At 39.3% G+C, this 24,396-nt stretch overlaps 1 protein-coding gene across 4 annotated transcripts in view; it reads left to right on the top strand.

The window, feature by feature from the left end:
- Positions 1 to 21,789, top strand: part of LOC145978286 (uncharacterized) — a 33,763-nt gene extending 11,974 nt beyond the window's left edge. For 3 of the 4 annotated variants that reach the window (XM_083110812.1, XM_083110813.1, XM_083110810.1), the window contains exons 3-5: positions 3,181 to 3,336; positions 12,092 to 12,987; positions 19,336 to 21,789. In XM_083110812.1, coding sequence (XP_082966938.1) covers positions 3,181 to 3,336; positions 12,092 to 12,987; positions 19,336 to 21,172 — 2,889 coding nt within the window. In that variant the 3' untranslated portion in view covers positions 21,173 to 21,789. The remainder of the gene's footprint in view (positions 1 to 3,180; positions 3,337 to 12,091; positions 12,988 to 19,335) is intronic. The other variant, XM_083110814.1, reaches the window with a different exon arrangement.
- The last annotated feature ends 2,607 nt before the right edge of the window (positions 21,790 to 24,396 follow it).

Below are 24,396 nucleotides of genomic sequence, written 5' to 3'. Positions count from 1 at the left end.
TGTTATATTTATCTCTTGGCAGCCATCATGCATGTTGCAAGCATGAGAATCTCTTTGTTATGGGTAGCATTTTCTTTTCTGTTTTATAACGTTTTAATTCATTATTTTTGTAGCATTAAATATGAGATGTATGAATTGATTTACATAATTTATATTTAGTACATTATGTGTTGAATTCAATAAATAGAGGCAGACAAAAGTGGCTTCTGATATCAGAGTTGATGTCAACACAGTTGATGGTTTGTCAGTACATGATAGTGTAATTCTAAATTCTAGTAATGTAGCTATACAAGAAATCTTGGTTCAGGCATCTTAGTCTAAATATTGTGTTAAGACGAATGATCTGGTGAGCTTTGCCCAAAATCTCCAGATATTTTCGTCAATCTTCACATGTCAACTGGACATAACATATTCATTATGTAAGTCTTCAGTTCTTCTATCATTCGTTAGGGAATCACAGAAATTAAAGCATTTTAAGCACAACTTTTACCATGTTTTTTTATCCCAGTTATATTACCTCCAGAAACACAGGCAGTGGTGTGTTAAAAGTGAAAGTGGACTAAGGAGTTAAATATCTCATTTTCCGACAGTCCGAACTGTTTTAACAAAGGATGTATCTTGTTGAAATTCTTTATATTTGAAATAATTATTCAGATAATGATAGCAGAGTAGACTTTTGATTTGGTTCATTACGATTGCAAGTTTTTGTTACACTCAAACCAAGTACTCCCACTATCGCAAAGGTAATCAATTTTACAGGTAAACTGAGAACTTTATTTTAAGTGCAGTAATGTATTGCCACATTTTTCATCGCTTAAAACATGAAGGATGAGTTATTCACGTTACAGAACAACTTTAGGTTTGAAAGTTGAAGGCATTTGAATTTTTAACATGCAATGAAAATAGTGACATTGCATGCGATTTTGGAAAGTTTCAAAATGATACATCACAGTCAGACTTGAAATTGATTCTGGCTTACGATCTAAAAATGTTATTATTAGTGAAGAAAGAAACAATGTTATGGTTACCGCCACCATATTTATCATATATAGTAATATTATACCTGAATCACACATGGCTAGATTTCTTGAGGGATTTTCAAGTTGTGCTTGGACTAGTGTGATATTTGCTCACCTGCTAGTTTTCATTTCACGATGATACTCGTTGCCATACTTGTAGACTTTTGTTCCCACAAGGCATTGCACAGACGAGCGACTTGAATAAGAATGTTGTAGGAGAATACCTATTGCTGCTATTTCCCTTACGATTGCCAAAATTAAAGTAAAGCATGTGCTAGAAATTGGCTTAAAATAAAGTATGTTAGTCATGGTGTTCTCATCATGCTTTGAATCAACTCTGATATGTATTTATAAATGATATTCGCAAGATTCAAATACATATAATGACAGGTTTCATAAAAAAATCAATCGTAAATATTAATTAACACAAATGCACCTAATTTCTGTTACTGTTTTTTATCGAGAAGCAAACAAACACTCAAAAAAAGCTCTTTTCCTCACCAAACTCCCAGATTATCTTTACATGAGCAAACTTTCGCTGTGATTGGCTCTTGCCACAACATCTAGTCCACATACAGCCGGGCAGCCATGTTGCCAGTCCAGCACCAACCAGGGCATTCCTACTGGAAATCCAGTTCCGTGTGATTCAGCCTTTAGAAATAAAGTTGCAAAGAAAGAGTAAAATTTGATTCTTTCTCACACCAACAGTTTAGATATATAGAGTGCAATATATCAGCTCAGACTAATTTACGTATTTCAACATTACCTGCCTACCTACCACATTTTGCTCCAAGATATTCACATTTATTTGTGTAATTGTAATAATAGTAATACAACTTGGGAAGGGATAGTCAATGGTACTACATGGAATGTGCTGATAAAGACTTGTTTGTCAGCATGATTGCCAATAATTTTACAAATCCAGAGGTATAATGATAAGGTATATGTCTAATGTGCAGATTTCCCTTTTTTTTCTAAGGCAATATTCCTCCTAGTAGCGAACAAAAATGTTGAGTGAAGGGGTGAAATAATCTTTCAGGTTCTGCATAGAGTGTTTGTACAATATACAAAGGACTATGCATAAATATTTCATTTCTTTGTTACAAGTTCATATTCAATTCCTTTAATTAACCCCCATGCCGAAGTGGTTAGCACATGGCGCTACGACACCAGGAGTCTCGGGTTTAAATCCTGGCCTGCGCATGGATGTTTGTGAGTGTCCATTCATCAATTTCATCATATCATCATCCCCATCTTTGCAAATTACCCGTAAGTGGCACAAAAAGCAATGTAAAATAAAGCAAATCAAAAAAATCAATTCCTTTAAAATTGAAGACCAGTTTTCAAATATAACTTTGCCTTCAAATTAATAATGATGATGTGTTGTTTTCAAATTTTTACTTGGGATGGGACAGATTATTGATCTCCTATTGGTATATGATGATGTAGGCACAGAGAAATTGCTGATAATTGTTACAAATCTAGTATGTTTATTAATAATCTGTAATTTTGTGCAACATTTTGCCATTTTTGTTATTTTTTTTAAAATATAAAGTGTAATTTGTATACCCTGGTTTTGTAAAGGGGAAGTGTAAATATGCAGTTTTTCGAAGGAAAAATTCATTGCACTCTCCCAAGAACATGCATTAATTAAGGAGGTTACTGGTCCATAGAATGCTCACAATATACATCAGATTGGTAAAGTATCAGTTATCTGTAGTTTGTTGGCAAATATTTAAAATAAGTTAATTCGTTTTTACCAACCTTTATGATGAAGTGGTTAGTTTGTGTAACATATTGTAAAATAGAAAGAACAAAGGCACAAGTCATGAACTTTATTTAAATCTTAGAAGATACTTTTACCTTATTCATAAGACATTCTCTTCACCATAATTAAACTGGAGATGTGGGAAAGCCAAATAAAATGACAACAATGCAAATTAATTTTGCATCACAAGTGTACTGCATTATTTTGGTAAAGAATATACTAGGATATACTCATCACAGGTCACCCGTTGAATCTCAATCATATCAGACTGGGATGCCTGCTAAGTGTATTTACTTTAAGAAAACTAACAGCATGCCAAAAAACAAAACACAAACACTTGTTTCTTGATATTTGTGAATGTTTTCAAAATTTGTACATCAGCCCTTGTTGCAGGAACCTGCCCACTCTTCAGTGCAGCGACACACGGAGGGTGCAACGGACTTGAGAGTGGGGACGGCTGTTGCTCTTTCCAGCGTTGCCAAATATTGGGTGCTAACAAACCTGTTTCCTGCACCTATTCCGCAGGTGTCCGTTTATGGGCTGCACAGGGTAAAGACACTTCTTATACTAAGTACTCAGATTATTTATTAAGTTAATTAGGACGTAATTAGTTGCAAACTAACTGCAGTGATGGTTGATGGACTTTTGTCTGCCTCCATGAGATCCTGACTGAGCTTTTATGTTATGTTTTAAGCCTTGGCAAACAATGTAGATTTTTGAATGCACAGAGATGTTGATGTGCTTATTTTGTGTGTGTATGCGATGGTAGTAAGCATTGAGCATAAGTGACAAGAATTGGTGTATATTCTGCTTTTTTTTATATGAAAAATGTTTTGTTTTTTCCTTTGTTTGCGATTGAATACATATATATCTAAATCTGAAATTCCGTTGAAAGCAAGTGTCTGGAAATCATGTGTGTTTTGCAGTAAAAAATGAAAATGTGCATGCGTTGTATCTTGATAAAGTCATGTTTTGATACATAACCAACATTCGAACAACAAACACACCTTGATTATGTGCTATGGTTTGCAGACTTAAAACAAAAGGAACAATTTACATCTTTCATTGTAAATACAAAAGGGAGATAAATCTGTTCTATATTGATGTTAACATGTCAATAAAATTACCATTCATTTTACTGATATAATTTATCTGTAAAAAGTCTGTAATTTAGTGCAAATTGCCATTTTATTTTATGGACGTAACTATAATTCTTATGCACTATCACGCTACAATGCCAGGGGTCCAGAGTTCGAATCCTGGCCTGGTCATGGATGTTTGTGAGTGTTCATTCAACAATTCCATCATATCATAGCCGCTGTGGCTCAGTCGGTCCCTGGCTGGTTCAAATCCGGGAACTTTTCTAACATTGGAAATGGCCCCGGCTTCCACCCAGCGTCGAATGACATGGGTACCTGGAGGATACCCTGGAGGGGGAGGGGGTAAAGGCAGTCAGGGGCATGATGCTGATCACATCACCCCCACTCACGACCAGATCAAGAAAGTGTGGGGCGTTACCCCACAGCCCCTATACACCTTCATGGCGTGGTGCTAAGCACAGGGGAGCACTTTACTTTACATCATATCATCACTCATCTTCGCAAATTAGCCAAAAGTGGCACAAGAAGCGAAGTAAAATAAAGCATTTCAATCAATCAATGCTATGCACCAATTTTGTATCCTACATGTCTAAATATACAATTTATTTTTCAAAGCAATGCTCATGGTAGCCGTCTGCTTATGCACATTGATTAAGAAGGTTATATTCGTGGCTTTCAAGGAACATTTGCAATTTTATATTCTGTATATTTTCTTATGAAAATTTGATGTGGGTCCATCCCCACTAATAATATACTTTTGAAAAATTTTATAGACACTTGCACATATTAAATATTTTTTTCAATTTTACGTTGTCAAATGCCTTGAAAATGTGAAACGTGGGATCTACAAGGGAGGGTGGGGATTTTTCTGATATGCTTTTCCCTGCTTAAAGCAATTCTGCTCACCAAGCCTCTAATCAGTAGCTATGGGGAGATGTTAATGGTGCTTACGATGTTACCACCAGCAAGGTTGAGATCAAACATTTGTGGTTCCCTACTGCACAAACCCTTTGTGTTGTAATTCTACAGGGAGCATTTACCTTTTAGCCTTATCACTGGTCTCGAAATATTACACTCCTGCGTTTTAATTGCTTTGATAATTTTCCAGTACATCATATCCCTATATTGGACAGGAGTTGCTATATTATACTTTATAAACCATGGGAATTGATCAGTTGCTTGTAAATCAGGTAAGATCGGTGAATTCCATTGGGGTACGAACTTTACTAGTTCACCAAGGGGTAGGTGTATGGATGTTCCTCATTATGGCGTTCATTTTCTGATTGCCTTGATGAAAATCTTCCACGAATATCCGTATGAACAAGATTCTAATTTCATCATTGATTATAAGAATGCTGTATACTAATGAGAACTGGATTCTGCTATCAAACTAAATTTATTGTACATTTTTGGGGGATAATCTCTTAATAAAATACGCAATAATAAATTACATTTAAGCAAGACTTGATATTAACTAGAAAAGTATAAGGTTTTCGAATAGTCGTTATGAGTACTAAGTTTTAGGAAATCATAACTACATAAGATTGCATTGAATGTTAGGTCAAAGAAACAAGGCCTAAATTAATTGCATATGCTGTGAAGTTTAACTTGGCATTTGAGTAAGGATCTCAGGTTCTTAAAATATATTTCACTCACATATAGTATACTTGAAATGTAGTTTTCACTAAATTTATGGTTAAATGAGATTTTTTGTACTGTGTATACATCATAGGTTCTTCCACCATTAATCAAAAGTATGAGAATGTGGCTTTTTGTTGTTGCTCGATAATTGTTTCAAGAATGCCTGAACCCCTTCCCCCTCTTGCATAATGTGCATGCAATAATTTGGTGTCACTACATGTACCTAGTCTGGCCATAAATACTGTTACAAAGCTCCAGAGGCTGCAACACTGTCCGTTGTGAGGCGAATGAACGAACCTGGTGGTTGAATGTGCAATGACTCATTGTGAGTGCTGCTGTACAAAGAGAGACACGTAACCCATACAGGCAGAATGTAATGGTGTGAGTATGAAAACCGGGTAGCAGTGATAGTGCTAGCCAGAGTTGGAAAACCAGCGAGTGAAATTTTCAACATGATTAAAAGAACTGAAAATCAGTCACATGTTTGTGTACCGCACAATCCAGCGGTTCCTTGATATTGGGTCCATTCAAGGGCCGTCCACGAAGTGCAAGGACTCCAGAAGCTGTGAAAAGGGTGGCGGTGCACGTGAGGAGAAATCCCGTACAGAAACAGGCAGTGATATGAACATCTCCAGGCGAACGATGTCGAGGCTACTCGGGGATGATCTTGGTCTTCGAACTTACCGGCGGTCAATGGGACACTTTCTGACATCGCGTCTAAAGGTGCAAAGGAAGGATAAATGTGCACGCCTGCTTCAGTGGCACGCGAACAATGGGCACAGACAGATTCTCTTCACTGATGAGAAACTGTTCACCATCGAAAGAGAGTTTCAATCGGCAAAATGATAAGGTGTGTGCCTATTCATCTCGGGAAGCTAGGAACAAGGTTCCGAAAATCCAGAGAGGCCATCATCCCGTGTCAGTCATGGTGTGGTGGGGAGTGAGCTACGCTGGCATCACATGTCTTCATTTTTGTCAGAAAGGCGTGAAACCTGGTGCTCGGCTGCACCAAAACACTGTGCTGGAGCCTATATATAGTGAAGGACTTGACCGTGGGGGCTCAGTCGGTAACATGTGTGACTACCATGCTAAAGGTGCCAGGTTCGATCGCCGGCCAGTTCAAATCCGGGAACTTTTTTAATGTTGGAAGTGGCCCTGGTGTCCACCCAGCATCGAATAACATGGGTACCTGGGGGAAACCCTGGGGGGTAAAGGCAGTCAGGGGCGTGATGCTGATCACATCACCCCCACTCACGACCGGATCATGAAATTGTGGGGCGTTACCCCCACACCCCCTATACGCCTTCATGGCATAGTGCTAAGCACAGGGGAGCACTTTACCTTTTTTTCTTTACCTTGACCAACACCCTGTTCAGAATGCCCCATTGGAGTTTCCAGCAAGATTCTGCTCCTGCCCACAAGGAGAAATCAACCCAGGAGTGGCTGGAGCACTATGTGCCCGACTTCATATCCACTGCTGACTGGCCCTCTAGCAGCCCTTACTTTAATCCCATGGATTACAAAGTGGGCAGTGCTTGAGGGCATTGCCTGCAAGAAGAGTCATCCCACAGTTGACAGTTTGAAGTGGTCTTTACTGGCTGCAGTGGCTACATTTCCTCTGGAGACTGTGCGTGCTGCAATAGACGAGTTGCCCACCAGACTCCGAGCCTGTGTGCGTGCTAACGGTGGACATTGTGAAATATGAATGGTGCAAGCTGTTGTCAGACAACATCCTTTATGCATATTAAATTACCTTTCACAATATTGTTGGTTTTAACTTTTTCCTTTGTAACAGTATTTATGGCCAGACTAGGTATGTGTGAACATAGGTAATTTATACTTAAGTGGTAATTCAAGCATAATTTTAATATTAATTATTTCATTTGTGTGTCCATGGGCAAGACGACCTTTTTGGGTAGTCAAGAAGACTAGTAATATTGAGCCATGATTCTACTCATGTAGGATACAATGCTGCATGTAGCCAGTCGGTTTCGTATGTAGCAACATCAAAATAGTCTGTCAAAAGACAAGTTTATTTTTGTTTTTTACATGTAGGGACACTTGTTTGCAGTAAATAAGAGATTAGAAATTTCGGCACAAAATTTGAGCACATTTCAGGATCAAAAGAGGCTTGTAAAATGGCATTTTAGCATTAAAAATGCAGAATAATATCTCAGATTCAATTCAAAACTATACTTATCACAAAATGAAAATGACACAAAACTGATTACTGATTCTCCTATTAATTTTGCAATAATAATTATAATTGTAAGATATCCTAAATTAATTGGTTATTTTTTATTATTATTTTGTGCCAATGCCTGGTTTTGAACGAGTTGGTAATTTACCATACATTCAATATTGGGGATATACAATAAAACACACACATCTATAGGTTTGACTCACACGTTCACGCATGGACAACCAATATACTTGCAAACTAAGCAGCTCTGAACATATGAATCTTAATGTGTACTTTGTATGCCATGGGTAATATTAATTACTTATCCAGCGTAACTTTTTCATGGCTGACGATACATCTAGTGGTTTTTAATGACAAATGTTGTTAAAAGATGTTGCTGTAACATGGCATATGATTAGGAATCTCTTCATTTAAGGTTCTTAAAATTTATTTCATTTAAATATAGTATATTTGAAACTAGCTTTTACTAAAATAGCATATATTTAGTAAGCTGTTATTTTGTGTACCATTGAATTGCCGCTTCCAAGACAAAGGTGACCTGAAATATGGCTTTCCATCCAGGGTTGCACTGCTGTACCTGTTGGAATTTGAGAGTAACATGACCACAGTATTAGGCCAAAAAAATCGAGTGACATATATATATCCCAAAATAGCATACAGAAGAGAGAGATTGATTTCCGGGGCTGGTAAATGGGTTCCAACCTGCCCTCCCTCCCCCTACAACATGTAGGGCTTCCACTGATGGTATAAAAGTTCGACCTTAGGCATCTTTCAACTTCTAAATTCTGGAATCCTGACCTATTTTAAATCATGTTTGTTCCTTTCACACACATGACAAAAGCCTGAGAGAGAGAGAAAAAAAGGGGGGCACAAAAAGCCTAACATACCTTTTTTCATCCAGGCATGAAACAATAAAGTTTTTCTTACTTCAAAGGAATAAATAAGTCAGAGGGAAATATCCATATCCTAATTATTACAGAAGGGAACAATTTTTTTCCATTTTCTATTTCATTTGATTTTTCAACTACAGTATTTTTATGTAATTTTTAACGCTGATTTCAAATATGAAATGGGTTTTCCCCTATATGCTATAGTTATCATAAGATTTGTAACTTTTAATCTTGCAAAAAAGGACACCCATTGGTATTTACAATGGGGATAGGTGGACAACGATGCTTAGATTTACCCTAATCAAAAAAAGAAGGTAAAGTACTCCCCTGTGCATAGTACCACACCATGAAGGCGTATAGGGGGTGTGGGGGTAACGCCCCACACTTTCTTGATCCGGTCGTGAGTGGGGGTGATGTGATCAGCATCACGCCCCTGACCGCCTTTACCCCCCAGGGTTTCCCCCAGGTACCCATGTGATTCGACGCTGGGTGGGTGCTGGGGTCGCTTCCATCGTTAGAAAAGTTCCCGGATTTGAACCGGCCGGGGATCGAACCCGGGACCTTTAGCATGGTAGTCAGACGCGTTACCGACTGAGCCACCGCGAAATCACGTAATAAATTACCCTTGACTGATTGGGTGAGTGTGTTTTAAGTCCACTTTGTGTATACAAAGACTAATCAGGACTGGACCTGCAGTTTAAACTGGGATCCTGTGTGCCTCCACAGGGTATCGAACCCAGGACCCCTTGATTACAAGGCTACAGCGTTCCCACTACGTCATCGGTGATGTGCTGAAACATGCCTCTTAGTTTTTCATTTTGGATCATGGCTTCTTTGCTTAGACATGAAATAGTAGCCGAGTTTTTAGCCTCTAGACTGCAAGAAAAAAATATATTGCACTGGTTAGCAAAAGTGTAATATTTCCGAAAGTTGAGACCAGATTTTAGTGGACTTCTTTTCTGAAGACAAGCAGTTTGGTTACTGCCAAATATCCCAGGTCTTCTCACCAACTTAGGTCTTACCTCGTATTGTCCAAAGGAATGGCGGTTATTTCTCAATAGCTCTAAGCACAGTCTCGTGTGTGTGTATTGCAAGAAGAACATAGTGGCATAAAGAGCATATGAAAGACGTTAGAACAAGAATATGATTGGCACACTACTACTGCTCGCGAGATTGCCCTGAGCAAGTCCACAAAGCAAGAGCTACAGGTGCAAATTCTTGACGTGCCATTCACATCAAATTTCTTGCATTACCTTCCGTCTACATGTAGACATATGTGTTATTTTATTTTTAAAAAAGCCCCAAGTTCATACTCATATTTTGCTATGTTGAATATACGAGAGTGAATCAAATATGAACGAGCCTTGATTGGCTAAGCGTCGGAATGGGTAGCAGGGTATGATTGGCATGTGCGGCCGTTGGTAGGTGGGGCTGCCATGAGTCAGGAACCAGAACAGCCGGCATGTCCCATTCTTTGTTTAGTAGCTCTCACGATGAGTGAGCAGAGTGTGCCAGTGTCTGTTGCGCAACGCGTAATCATCAAGTTCCTCACCCAGGAAAACGTCAAACTGGCCGAAATTTACCAGAGACTGCAGGCCCAGTTTGGGAATAGTATCCTCTCGTGGGCAAGAGTGAAGGTGTGGTGTAAGGAATTCCAGCAAGGCCGTGAACATGTTGCAAATGAAGTGCACCCCCGTCGTCCTCGCACGTGTGACGAATGACAACATGGCTCGTGTTCGTGAGCTTGTCGAACAGGATCGCCGAGTCACTGTGAAGCAAATTGCGGCAGAACTTGGTGTGAGCTATGGAAGTGTCCAATCAATCATCACAAAGCACTTGGGCTTCACAAAATCACAGCTCGGTGGGTTCCCAAGCTGCTGAATGTTGCTCAAAAAGATGACAGAGTTCGCATTGCTCGTCAGCTTCACACTCGTTTTGACGTGGAAGGGGAAGCATTTTTGCATCGCATCATTAACTGTGACGAGACATGGGTGCATCATTACACCCCAGCATCCAAGCGTGCCAGCATGGAGTGGAGGAGGAAAGGCGAAGGAAACCCCGTGAAGGCCAAAGTTCGGTTGTCTGCGGGGAAGGTGTTGGCCACGGTGTTTTGGGACTGGAGGGGGATCCTACTGGTGGATTTCTTACATGAGCGTCGGATCTTCAACGCACCCTACTACTGCAGCCTCCTGGATCAAGTTAAGGTGCAGTATCGATGCAAACGACGAGGCTGTCCCATCCGCCAGGACTTGTTCCTCCACGACAACGCCAGACTCCATACAGCAGGTGTTACGTGGCAGAAACTGGTGGAAATGCACTGGGAACCGCTTCCGTATCCACCGTACAGCCCAGACCTTTCACCATGTGATTTTCACTTGTTCGTATCCCTCAAAGAAGAACTTGGGGGTGAGTGATTTGCGACCAACGATCAGGTGGAAACCTTTGTGCGCAACTGGTTGGCTACCCGCCCAGCTTCATTCTACGAGAACGGCATCAAGAACCTACCACAATGTTGGGGAAAAATGTATCATTAAGGGCGGAGAATATGTAGAAAAATTGAATGTGGTAATGTCTCGGTTTCCTTCGATAAATATTTTTTTCCGCCCAAGGCTCGTTTATATTTGATTCACCCTCGTATGTTTAATACTCCAAAAAGTGGTTTTATCTTGCTCTATTTAAAACTGTAATACTTATTGTGATGCAGTTGCATGTGTTTGTGAATATATGAAGAATATCTTCGCCAAGATGGCATTGACCTTTAAAATGTTGAATTGAATTTAAAAAAATGAATATCAAGATGAAAAATTAAAATGTTAAATTGCAAAAAAGAATTGCTTACAAGGAAAAACTAACTTCAGATTTGAAATCGGGGCACCAAAATTATGTTAGAACAAGTGCGGGTATCAATGCAACAAAAATTTTGTTTTTCAGTGGTATCTATGCTAGCAATAATACAAAATTGTTATCTTGGTGGCTACCAACTGAATTGAGTGTTTAGACTTACAATCTTGTTACAAATGCTCCCAGTTTGAGTTCTAGTGTGGCTTGGTTCTTCCTTTGTGAGTCCTTTCTTCAATTACATTTAATTATCATTCATCGTCACTGTTGGGATTAGCCTAAGGAGTCTGAAAGGTGATTTCAATTTTGAAAATGCAAATACAACATAATATAATATAATTTACCAATAGCAACCATTTAATTTATTTTTAAACTGTTATGATGCTTTTTTAATCATTCTTGAATGTTAGATGTTTAGTTTTATGCCAGTGCATTAACCGATTATGTAGCTTTGCCATCTGGAAACGTGAGGTTTGTTACCCCCTCCCCCTCTTGCAAATATGTTTATTATGATAGTTGTATTTGCCTTGTCAAGGTTTCTTTGAGCCTTGATCAACTTGATGGTGAAGTATTTTTTTTTATTAAAGCAATTGTTATTTGATTCTTATGATTGTGTAATTATCTTTTTCTAGTGTGATAAAACAGGGCAGCCCATGGGTGAAATACAGCAGTGCATGCCAGGTGCACAGCCAGAAGCAATGCCTTTAATGCAGCAACAGCACATACCTCAGTTGCCCCCGCCTCCCACAACCAACCATGTGCTGGCCCCCGCAATCGCCCCGCCTACCATTATTGATGCAAAAGGGAGCAAGATTGACAAGTCCACTTGCACCACTGAGCGGTGTGGGGATAACCTGGTACACTGTGAGGTTCAGTGCGACCTTCAGCTTGTGACTGGAACCATAGCTGCTGCTCACGCTCGTCCCCCTCAACCGCTCCCTCTACAGCAGCCCCCACCTCCTCCCCAACCACCACAACAACCGCCTCCGCAGCAGACCACTCCCCAACCACAGCCACCGCAACAGCAACCACCTCCCCCTCCTCCACAGCAACAGCAATCTCCGCCGCAACAGCAACAACCGCAACCGATGGCCATGGGTCCGCAACCACCTCCGCAGCAGATGTCGTCGCCACCACCTCAGCAACAGCAACCACCTGGTCCACCACAACAGAACCAGCCACAGCAACAAATTCCACCCCAACAGCAGCAGCCACAACAGCTGGTGCAACAGCAACCGGCACAACCACAACAGCAGCCAGGTCCTCAACAGCAGCCACCGCAACCCCAGCATTCTCCAATAGGACCACCTCCAACGATGCAACAGCAACAGACGCAGCCTCCACCACAGCCCCAGATGAATCAGCAAGGAACTCCAGGCCCTGATGGCATGCAGCAACAGCAACAACAGCAACAGGAAACTCGAAAAGACAATCAGCAACAAACGTCTCTGGGGCCTGAGACAGTAAAAACAGAAGTGACAGCTACAACAAGTGGCTGCAAGGAAGCTGGCAAGCAGATTATTACTGGGTATGTATGATCTCTTCCTAGTAATTCCTTAAGCTATAGGCACAAATAAAACCTAGACAGTTATGTTTTTATTAGGGCTGAGCCAATACCGATGACAATGTATCTGGATTTTATTTACCGATACTGGTCGTGACTTTTCTGCATTTTAGTCTTTCGCAGCGCCTGCAAAAATTCCACACGACACTCTTCGTTTCTTTGTTTTTACCTTTTTTTTTTTAGCTATAACGTATTAACACCTTTGTAAGTATGCAATGTTACTTAGAAGATAATTTTAACTGATAAAGACTAATGTTCATTTGTCAAATCATCAAGTTAGTCTGCAAAACTATACACTACTACAGGGTACCTTCAACATACCTTTATTATAAATAAAGATAATAGTTATAGTAATAGTAAATAGGCACTCCTGATTTTACTGACATGGACACTTCCTCATTGTAACAACCATGAAGCCAGTGTGGTCATCACATTGCAAATGTGTCGATGACTGTGAAAGAAAAATTTGATCTTTGTAACGATTGTGCTGTATTTTAACCCTTAACCCTTAGATGACCGAGCGTGTTTTCCTGGTAAACGCACGAACGACCGAGGCATTTTCAGCGGGAATTTTAAATTTCCACATGCTTTTATATAAAATTTTATATCTGTGGAACTAAGAACGCTGGAGTTACAAATTATACCTCGTTTTGTTCAGTACTGTTGTGGCTATAAGCCTATGACATAAAAACCAAATTTTCCGTTATTGGGTAGAAGAAGAAGAAGAAAGAAGAAGAACTTGTTTTTTTTTTCCGAAATTTGAAAATCTGCGGGACACTACGACGTAAATGTGCAAAATTGTACCAGCACATTGCCTGATATGTTTTGCATTATCGTACAAAAAATCACGCACATATTCGAGATACTTTCTGGGAAAAATATATTTTCCAATGTGAAGCACCAGTGTTTTTTTGAGTGGGAAATTTGAAATTCGGCGCACGTACATTAATTTTTTTAAATCTGAAACTAGGAACACTGGAGTTACAAATTATAACCTCGTTTATGTGGCTATAAGCCTATGACATAAAAACCAAATCGGGTAGAAGAAGATGCATCGACGCCACGACGTAAATGTGCAAAATTGTACCAGCACATTGCCTGATATGTGTTGCATTATCGTACAAAAAGTGACGCACATATTCAAAATACTTTCCGGGGAAAAAAAAATCCTAATGTGAAACAAAAAAAATATAAGCTACAAAAATATTAATTTTCATCTTACCTTGACCCTGCGTGGCTACCATGTAGGGTTGCTTCCAGCCCTCTCCTACCGGGAATGAAACTTTCGGAAGCAGAGTGTGCAGAGGTTTACTTTGCATTTGGGGCAACGTAATGTTGTACTTTTTATTATGTTTCCTTCTGTGCGCAACCTGCACCTCTGCCTCCCAGAAGATTCCACAGGCATGTGAAGGGCCCATCTGGGGGTTCCGGAAGGACCTGGGGTCACTTGGGAAGGCCGGAGGGGATTCCCTCCTCCAAGAGACTGCGTATAAGGGACAATCTGAAGGCATGTTCGTGAATCCGTATCTCAGACACGCAACTCTACATCAATATCACTTGGTGACAAACCGGGTCTTTTTGCCATCTTACACACCTTTAATCGTGTTGGAGGGGGAAGAAAGCTTCAACTGACTCCACAAAAAAAAAGCAGAAAGTCCGCCACTGGCACAAAAGACAAATCACTAAGTCCGCACGTCCAACCACTTGAAAGGCTTGAGACACAATAATTCACACCCTGAAACGTGCTCACCAACGCATGCTCTGTCTCCACAAAAGATAGCAGCATCCCCTCTCCCCCTCACCCCTCTCCTCCAGTGACCTGGATGTGAAGCTAAAAATAGCATGGTTGCTAGAGGGGGACTGCAAAGTCATCATTGCTACCCACTGAAGCCTGTTTGGGAAATAACAAAGGCATCCTAAAATATTTTGTCAGGTGCAGTTTTTCCTCTCTACGAACTAGACCCCGGCACCCGGCTACCCCCAGCTAACCCATTAGCACTGACACGTGAAAAGGGAAGCTCGAAGATTATTTTAGTGCTTCCCTTGGTAAAAGTGCCATTACAAATCCCAGATCTGAGAAAATAACTATAATAAAATTATGCAACGAGTTTTTCGGAGTGCTGCACCCCCCCAATATAGCCCAAATTAAATTAAACCTTACTGATTGTTTATCACATACGTCAAGACTCGTGCAGAACTAACAACATGTATATCCGAACAAAAACAGAGTCACAGTATGTCCAAAAAGTCTGTTACTACAACCAAAAGCATTTTGTCCCCTATAAGGGATGAACGGTCGTTGGCGTAAATACCTGCTGACCCTATAGGGAACAAATGGTCGTCTAAGGGTTAAAGGACAGGCCGTGACATGGGTGTTACAAGCAGCTTTTTCTCGTAGTATGTTACTTTTTTTTTTAACATACTGTAACTTTGATAATGATCAGAGATGCATATTTTGAATTCTGCATGAATCTAGAGGTATGTAATTAGCAATTAGTAAAGTTTAATTTCATTGTTACTATTTGTTGTGATTTTTTTTGTGATTCATTTTCATTGGTTTCGAAAACATCCCTTCTTTCTCAATTTTGGTGTTTCAAAACACACTTTTGGCAATAGAAGTACGACCTTCCTGCATTCCTGGTGCCAAAAGCACGAGTGCGGGTGGTGGGAGGGGGTTCCGGGAGGCGGCAGAGAATAAAAGTCAAAAGCCTCCAGCTGGCAACAAAGGATTGGAAAACAGCAGACTGCTCTTTGCTGTTTCAAAAATGGGCGCCGTAGGATTACAAATGAAGTTTTGTTGAATGATTTGCCTTGTTTCCGTCAGTCATGATATTTTTAGCCCCTTGCATCACGTGGTTACTTAAGTAAGTTGCGACGGAGGGTATGACAGATTAACGATTCGAACGTTATGAACTTATCTCAGCGGAAGTCGTCTGATGAATTTCAAATTTTGTGTAAGAAAATAGTTACTTCCCCTTTTTTCTTCTTCTAACTGATTACGGATTGTTTTTTCTTCCATCAGGATTATAGCCCAAAGTATACTGAACAAAACGAGGTATCATTTGTACCTCTAACATTCTTAGTCCCGGAAATATAAAATTTAATTTTGAAGCATGCAGAATTTCAAATTTCCTGCTGAAAACTCGCTCGGCGTTAGTGCAAATACCTGGAAAATCAGCCTCGGCGTCTAAGGGTTAAGTTGCTACTAAATTGCTATTTCCTGTTCACTTCAAGAATGAAGTTTGTTCAAAGAAGTACATGTGACATGTGAGAAATCTTATTGGTTCATTTCAATGGCACATTTGGTCACAGGTATGCATATTTTGCATGTAATAACTAGCTAAGTTACTATATTGTATTTGCAAAACCTTGTTGCCAGGGGTCCCAGGTTCAAATAACAGCCTAGGCATGGATATTCTTTGCGAGTGTCCCTTCATCTGACTCATTGTCAGAATTAGCCAAAAGTGGCAGAAAAGTGACATGAAATAACCTAATTCAATCATCGATCAATAATAAAGCAACAACATGACTCAAAATAACTTAGATTTGTGCCACACACTATCCAAATATTCTGGGAAGAATCTAAGTAAGGAGAGGTCCACATGTAATATGTATGATGTGTACTGATGAGAAATTGCTTAATTTTGTGAAAACTGGCAGAAACTATTAAAATGTTTATATAATTATAAATCGTGAGTAGTACAATAAGTTGCAGTTGTACATTGGCCTGTAGAAATACTTGCTTACATATTTCAGTGGGCAACAAATTTTAACTTTTTCTCTGTTAAATGAAAAATAGAATGCGATTGTTATTACATTTTTCCACTGATTTTAAATCTGTTTAATGTGTTTTTCCTATCGGGGACTAACTGCTTTATTAAAACTAATATACATATATAATATGTTACATATTCTGTATTCTAGCCTAAAATGTACTTCTTGAGGATTTTCTGCTGCATTTAGCTTGAGGAAGACCTCTCTTGAGAGTCCAGAAGTAGTTGGCTAACACACTTAGGCTTCAGGTACCGGTTTTCCATGGTAGATATTTCCTGATGGAAACGTTCTCCATGTTTGTCTCTTACACTGCCGAAGTTTGAGGGGGAGAAGTCCAAGTGTGGGACCAAGAAATGGATTTTTAGGGACATATTACCGTATTTACTCATGTATAATGCAAACTTTTTACCAAAATATTTGCCCCCAAAATCTATGGTGCGCATTATGCACGGAATAATTTGAGCAGCCAACATGAAACCATACAGGGTTATTCCATGATTTTGTGACACTCGCATTGATTTTTCATGTTTACGGAACCCTATCATGTTATATACCGTTGTAAAGCTTAAATTCTGCAGTTTCTGAATATGGCAACAGTATTCCATTCAAGATGGTGACAATAATGACTAATGTGCAATGTGGTTGAAATAAGCTCATCACAAAATGAAGGAATGAACCGCTCAACAGACTGCTACTCTTGCATTACAAAAATTTCTGGTTAACTGCGAAGACTAGGCACACTATTAAATATTATGATGTGCCTCATAGTCCAGCCCTTCTCATGTTTGAATGAAACGATCCTTCAAAAAAGATGTAAAGAATTTCCTTAGAAATCATAAGGCAAATAACTGCAAAGAACTTGTTAGTGAGCTTCCTGATAATTACAGAAACTGGGATGTACCGTATTTACACGTGTATAATGCGATGTGCATCCTGTTTGACCTATATATGGTGTCCCACACTCGCATGGTATATGGTATACTCCTGGAATCCAGAACTCCAGGTTATCCGTGACTGAGCGGAGAAGAGCCTTGGTCTTTGGTGGTCTGTGGATAGTCTTGCGAGAATTCTACTTAATTTCCCAGAGGTGTGCCCAATAAAAGGTAAAACTGTTATAATGGTACGTTCTTCTCCTATGTTGTTGGTAGCAAGGGAGCTGTGCGGTGAAGGGACCATGTCCCCATGTTCGGCTGGTCTGGGTGGTGTCGAATCGGCCCTTGTAAGTGCCACACTGTTGTCCAGGGTTGGTCTCCATTGAGATGTCACTGCCTTGGTTATTGTCCTGCTGATGTCACTGATGTGGTACCCATTCTGTTGTAGCATGATTCTAAGATGGTTGAATTCTGAATGTAGATTTTCTTCATCCGAAATGGTTACTGTGGAAACTATGGGCATTAACGTAGAGGTATGCGAGAGTTGTTTTTCTATATACACTATGTCCGAGTGTTCCATCTGATTTGTGGCAGATTAGGATATCCACGATAGGGAGGCAGCCATCTTATTTTATCTCCATAGTAAACCAGTTTCCAAATTCAAATACTTAGGAGTAATATTAACAAATGAAAATTATATTAAAGAGGAAATAAAAAGTAGGCTTAATTCAGAAAATGCATGTTACTTCTCTCTTCATAAACTTTTGTCTTCTCGTTTAATATCTAAGAAACTAAAAGTTAAAATATACAAAACAGTAATTTTGCCTGTAGTATTATATGTATGTGAAACTTGGTCCCTTACATTGAAAGAGGAACATACATTGAGAGTATTTGAAAATAAGATCCTTAGGAAAATCTTTGGACCTAAAAGGGATGAGGAGACAGGTGAGTGGAGAAGAACTACATAATTTCTATTCATGTCCAGATATTTTATTAGAATAATTAAATCAAGAAGACTTAGGTGGGCAGGCCATGTGGCACGAATGGGAGAGGAAAGAGGAGTTTACAGGATTCTTGTTTGGAAACCTGATGGTAAGAGACCTGTAGGAAGGCCAAGACGAAGATGGAGGGACAACGTTGAGATGGACCTAAGGGAAATCGGTAGGGATGAAAAAGAGTATATAGAACTTGCTCAAGATAGGGAAAGATTGAAGGCCTGTGTTGCTGCAGCCATGAACCTTCGGGTTTAAGAAGGCTAGAGAGTTAGTTAGTTAGTTAGTAAACTTGCTGTTTGAATGGTGGTTGTTAAGGAATTCCAAGAAACTATGTAATGCTGGTCGTCCATGTGGCCAAACGACGAATGTGTTTGAAGCCAACATAGACTTAACCTGTCTGGTAACCTGAGAACACTTATTCGAATCACGTCGCCAGGAGAGCTACAATTCCTATTTTTGGTTAACAAGATATTCCATGATCTTGCCACTGAAGGTTCCAGTTTTGAATCTTAGCATTGTCTTTGGACATTCCTTTGCGAGTTCCTTCATCAATTTCTTCTTCATCTTTAACCAAAAGTGGCAGAATAAAAAAAAAATGCAATAATGAAGTAAATTGTGCTATAAAAGTTTGTAAATTTTATTTTAAATTTGTGTTTTATTCTGTTTTCCAGTTTTCCAATTCATGACATGAAAGGTCTGATGGAAGCAAGAAATCCAGATGGGTCGATTGTTAAGGCAGCTCCCATATTGGATCAGGAACTGGCAAAGAACTTAGGTGTTGAAATGGTTCAAAACATGTACAAAGTGAATGTAGATGATATCAATCAGTTGCTAGCTTACCATGAGGTATTTGGTAAGCTACAAAGTGAGATAGCGTTGAATGCCAACCCAGCACTTGCAGCCTGTCAGAACAAACCAGCCGAATCCACAACAGCGGTCGTCGCGACTGGTACCCATATCTGCGACATATGCGGTAAGATATTTCCCTTCAGATACCAGCTCATTGTGCACAGGCGCTACCACACTGAGAAGAAACCATTCACTTGCCAAGTTTGCGGGAAGGCTTTTTCATGTAATGCCGAACTTGCAAGACATGGGAAGTGCCACCTTGGGGGTAGTTTGTATACTTGCAATGTTTGTTTCCATGTTTTTGCCAGCGCCAGCGGGTTGGAACGACATCAGAAGAGGCATTCCGGTGATAAGCCGTACGGCTGCCAGGTGTGCGGCAAGTCGTTCGCTCGGAAGGAGCATCTCGACAACCACACAAGATGCCATACCGGAGAAACCCCATACAGGTGTCAGTACTGTGCCAAGACGTTCACCAGGAAAGAGCACATGGTGAATCACGTTAGGAAGCATACGGGCGAAACTCCGCATCGTTGCGATATCTGCAAGAAGTCATTCACCCGGAAGGAGCATTTTATGAACCACGTCATGTGGCACACCGGCGAGACTCCGCATACCTGCACGATATGCGGGAAAAAGTACACAAGGAAGGAACATCTCAACAATCACATGCGCAGCCATACCAACGACACCCCGTTCCGTTGCGAGATATGCGGGAAGTCCTTCACGAGAAAAGAGCATTTCACGAATCACATCATGTGGCATACCGGCGAGACGCCCCATCGTTGCGACTTCTGCAGCAAGACGTTCACTCGCAAGGAACACCTACTGAATCATGTGCGACAGCACACTGGAGAATCTCCACACAGATGCGGTTACTGTGCCAAGTCGTTCACGCGAAAAGAGCACTTAATCAATCATGTGCGCCAACATACCGGCGAGACCCCATTCCGATGCCAGTACTGCCCCAAGGCATTTACTCGTAAAGACCACCTCGTAAACCACACACGTCAGCATACGGGGGAATCCCCACACAAATGCCAGTACTGCGCGAAAACCTTCACACGCAAGGAGCACCTTGTGAACCACGTCCGGCAGCACACCGGGGAGTCACCACACCGTTGCCATTTTTGTTCGAAAACCTTCACCCGGAAGGAACACCTGGTGAATCACGTCAGGATTCACACGGGGGAATCCCCGCACAGGTGCGAATTCTGCAACAAGACCTTCACTCGGAAGGAGCATCTGGTTAACCACCTGCGACAGCACACGGGCGAAACCCCGCACTGCTGCAGCGTGTGCAACAAGCCGTTCACGCGGAAGGAGCATCTCTTGAACCACATGCGCTGCCACACCGGCGAACGGCCATACAGCTGCTCCGAGTGCGGGAAATCCTTCCCGCTGAAAGGAAACCTGCTGTTCCACCAACGCTCTCATTCCCGTGAACGTCCCTTCAACTGCGACATATGCGGGAAGGATTTCATGTGCAAAGGCCACCTGGTGAGTCACAAAAGAAGCCACTCGGGTGATCGCCCATACAGCTGCGGCGACTGTGGGAAAACCTTTGTCGAAAAGGGCAACATGCTGCGTCACATGAGAAAACATGCAGAGAACATAACGATTCCACCACCTCCCGCCAACGGTGTACTTACAAGCTATTAGCCATCATATTTTATAGTGTAAGGATGGCAGTATTAGAGAAATATTAATTGATATATAACATTTTATATAGATAAACTAGTAAAGAGGAATACATTTAATAGAAATACAACTAGAACTAACAATGTGTTTTATAATACAAAATAAACATAGGGATCATCTCATTATTTCAATGTTGTATCAACATTGGTTTACAATTATGTAAATAGAAAAAAAAATACATGACCACAAGAACTAAGACATACATTGGACAGTACTTTGATACCTGCCGTATTAATGTAATTAAATGAATTAAAAATTCATTATAATCATTTAGAACTGTAGATTTAAATAAAAAATCCTTTTGCCATGCTTAAAAGGGAAGTGCTAAAGTAGAAATGCATATATTTACAAAAAAATAAAATGTTATTCTAGTGCTAATCATATGGTGTATGTAAAGATATAATTTAGAATGTATATCTGTGCAAATTTAAGAAAAGAATATTTATTAGTTCTAGAACTTTTTCTTGACAAAAAAAAAGGGGGGAGACTTTATACAATGTCAGTTTTTTTTGTAGTTAGATAGTATTAGTGTTTGGAGCTTTGTAATAGCTTCTAAAAAATTATGGATGGTCTAGAAATGTTCAGTAACATGCCACGTACATTTCACTTGAAAGGGACATGTGTCCTGTCTATGTAGTGTGTGTATGTGAGTGGGATGAGAAGACAAATGAATAACCTGCTGTAAAAAATTCCTGTGAGTATTTTTGTTTTTAGTAAATTGACATTTTTTGTACATTATTTTATGTGTCATATGTGCTAGTAGTTCCCTGAACGTTTATTTTAGTTAACAGAAGCTTTATTTTTTCAATATTTTTCCATTTTTCCTGTAATAAAAATATGTATTGGAAAGAAATTTGTTCTGAAAGTTACAGAATCTTGCTTTCCATTTCAGTGAATTAATAGGATATATAGTTTGTTTCTTTGTCTGCTTAAAAGGTGCTAAAAACAATTTAACCTAATCCTCATTGATCTAATTATAAAATGTACATAACAGTTTGTAGGGAGAACATGCCTTTATTGGGATATTAAGAAAAATAACCGTTACCTTCAGCTTCATTTATTGGTTAGTACAATTGTTCGAAATGGGGGTTGGGGTGGAATGCAAACCTCCCAGTTAAGAAAATTTGCACAATCATTCCACCACTTAGAGACTTCCACTTTGAGCACTCCTTAGGACGGTAGTATGTACTTATAACAATTGATTTATACAGTTACAAATTTGCATATCAACTCATACTTACCTACATCTCTCTCAATCTGTACTAATTTGTGTAAGAAAGATAATCAAGAAATTAGTAAAGAGTTTTTTGAGAATACTATCTCACTTTAATTTATGTTACACTTACGGTACATAATTTGTTCAATATTTTGACAATAAAGTTTGTTTGTTTTAAGTTCATATCATGTTCAAATAGGCTAATCGGGACTGGACATACACTGTAGGATCTGAACTGTTGTGCAATGTGCCTAGACCATGTAGTGAACCTGGAATTATTTCGTTATAAGGTGACAGTGTTGCCACTAGACCATCAGGGTAGCCTGGTGGCAATTAAATGCCAAGAGTGTAATGTGTATCCTTTGTCAATATAATTTGAATCACACCCAAGTTACAAATTATGCATAATGTCTTTATACCTCAAATAACTAACGCAATAATGACTTGAGGTAACTGTACGTTTATATTATCAAGCTCTCTTTCTCTGAAATAAATAAACCTAGGAGACTCAAAAGTGAAGGGTTGAGTTGAGAAGATTTTACAAGAATATGATTTAAGAATTCTCAGTACGAATGATCGGAAAGGTGCATAAATTTACCATACCATCTTCCTTGTTTATCTCGGAAGATATTATTTCAGATGGTTCCTTGCAAAACAGGCCTAGAAAGTGGGAGTTTTACAATATCTTCTAGATTGTGTTTTGTTCAATATCAGCTTGGCTGTAAATTTTTATTTTAGTAGTAAAAGGCACCTCTAAACCTGAATCTATATTTTCAATTGACTTTATTTCTTTTCTAGTATTGCCAGTCAAAGTAGTTCAACATTTAGATCAAGATTTCAATAATTTTTCTGTGCTTTTACTCCAGTGAATACAGGTACTGTATATTAAAAGAAGTCTCAGATATATCCTCGTATTTCTTTTCCTTCCCATCGTGTCGACAGACATCAGGGTTGAAATAAATGACATTAATTAAATTAGCCAACCAAAATTTTTTGAGTTTTGTAACACCAAGGGCTTAATTTTCTCTTCTATTTCATCCACTTATCATTATTCATCATCATTGCAGTTCTCCTAAACAGATAAAAAAGGGACATATATTGAGCAAGAAAATACAAACTGGTGATTACAGATAGTCAAAATATTCTGTTAAATATAAATAAAGTGCTTCTGTTCATAATTAACTGTTTATATATATAAAAAAACAAACTATTATGAATTAGTTGAGTTACTGGGAAGTCTATATCTTCAGGAACAAACATGCAGCCGTATTGAAACCTTTATATATAGCCTGTTTGGCAGGATAAAAGATATGAGTGACATTGTGTTATATTATTAAATCTCCCCTCGCACATTTATAATATGAGATCATTTGTGTCAATGAAGCATTGTGCAGTTCTTTGAAGCCTTAGGTGTAAGAATTTGCAATGCAAATTTTGTATACAAAAATTCTAGTCCAGAATTTCTTTATTCTTCACAATATTGAGGCATAATTTTATTGTTGAGAAATACTGTTGAAAACTTACAAGCAGATATCTTTGCTCTCATCCCACCAATTTCATGCAATGTGCCTGTGACAGAATACAAATTAGGTGAAATTTCATAAAGGAAAAAAAAAACTTTGCTTGCCAGTATGTACTTTATAACCAGTGAGAACGTGTTGAGAAAAAGCAAATTACATGCACTTTTGTCTGTGCTTTCGAATATGAGACCGCAATACGCAAGTGTGGTATGTTACAAGTGTACTGTGGAAGAAAAGGCAGCTTCACAAGTGTAATTCTCAAAATCGGTGCTTTTTTTTTTCTCCCGACTTGTCACCAGTGTTATCACAAATGTGTGTATTGTCACTTCACTTGAGCTTTTGACATATCTAGTACGAAAATAATTATTGTAAAAAAACATGAGTTACCACAGCAAAGAGTAATGCTACGGATTTTTATTCCATTCACACTTTATCAAATGTATAGATTT

Source organism: Lepisma saccharinum, chromosome 24 (genome assembly GCF_977018435.1).
Source record: "Lepisma saccharinum chromosome 24, izLepSacc3.1, whole genome shotgun sequence".
Classification (NCBI taxonomy): domain Eukaryota; kingdom Metazoa; phylum Arthropoda; class Insecta; order Zygentoma; family Lepismatidae; genus Lepisma; species Lepisma saccharinum.
Note: the sequence above shows the minus strand (reverse complement) of the source record. Positions and strands in the feature narration are given on the sequence as shown.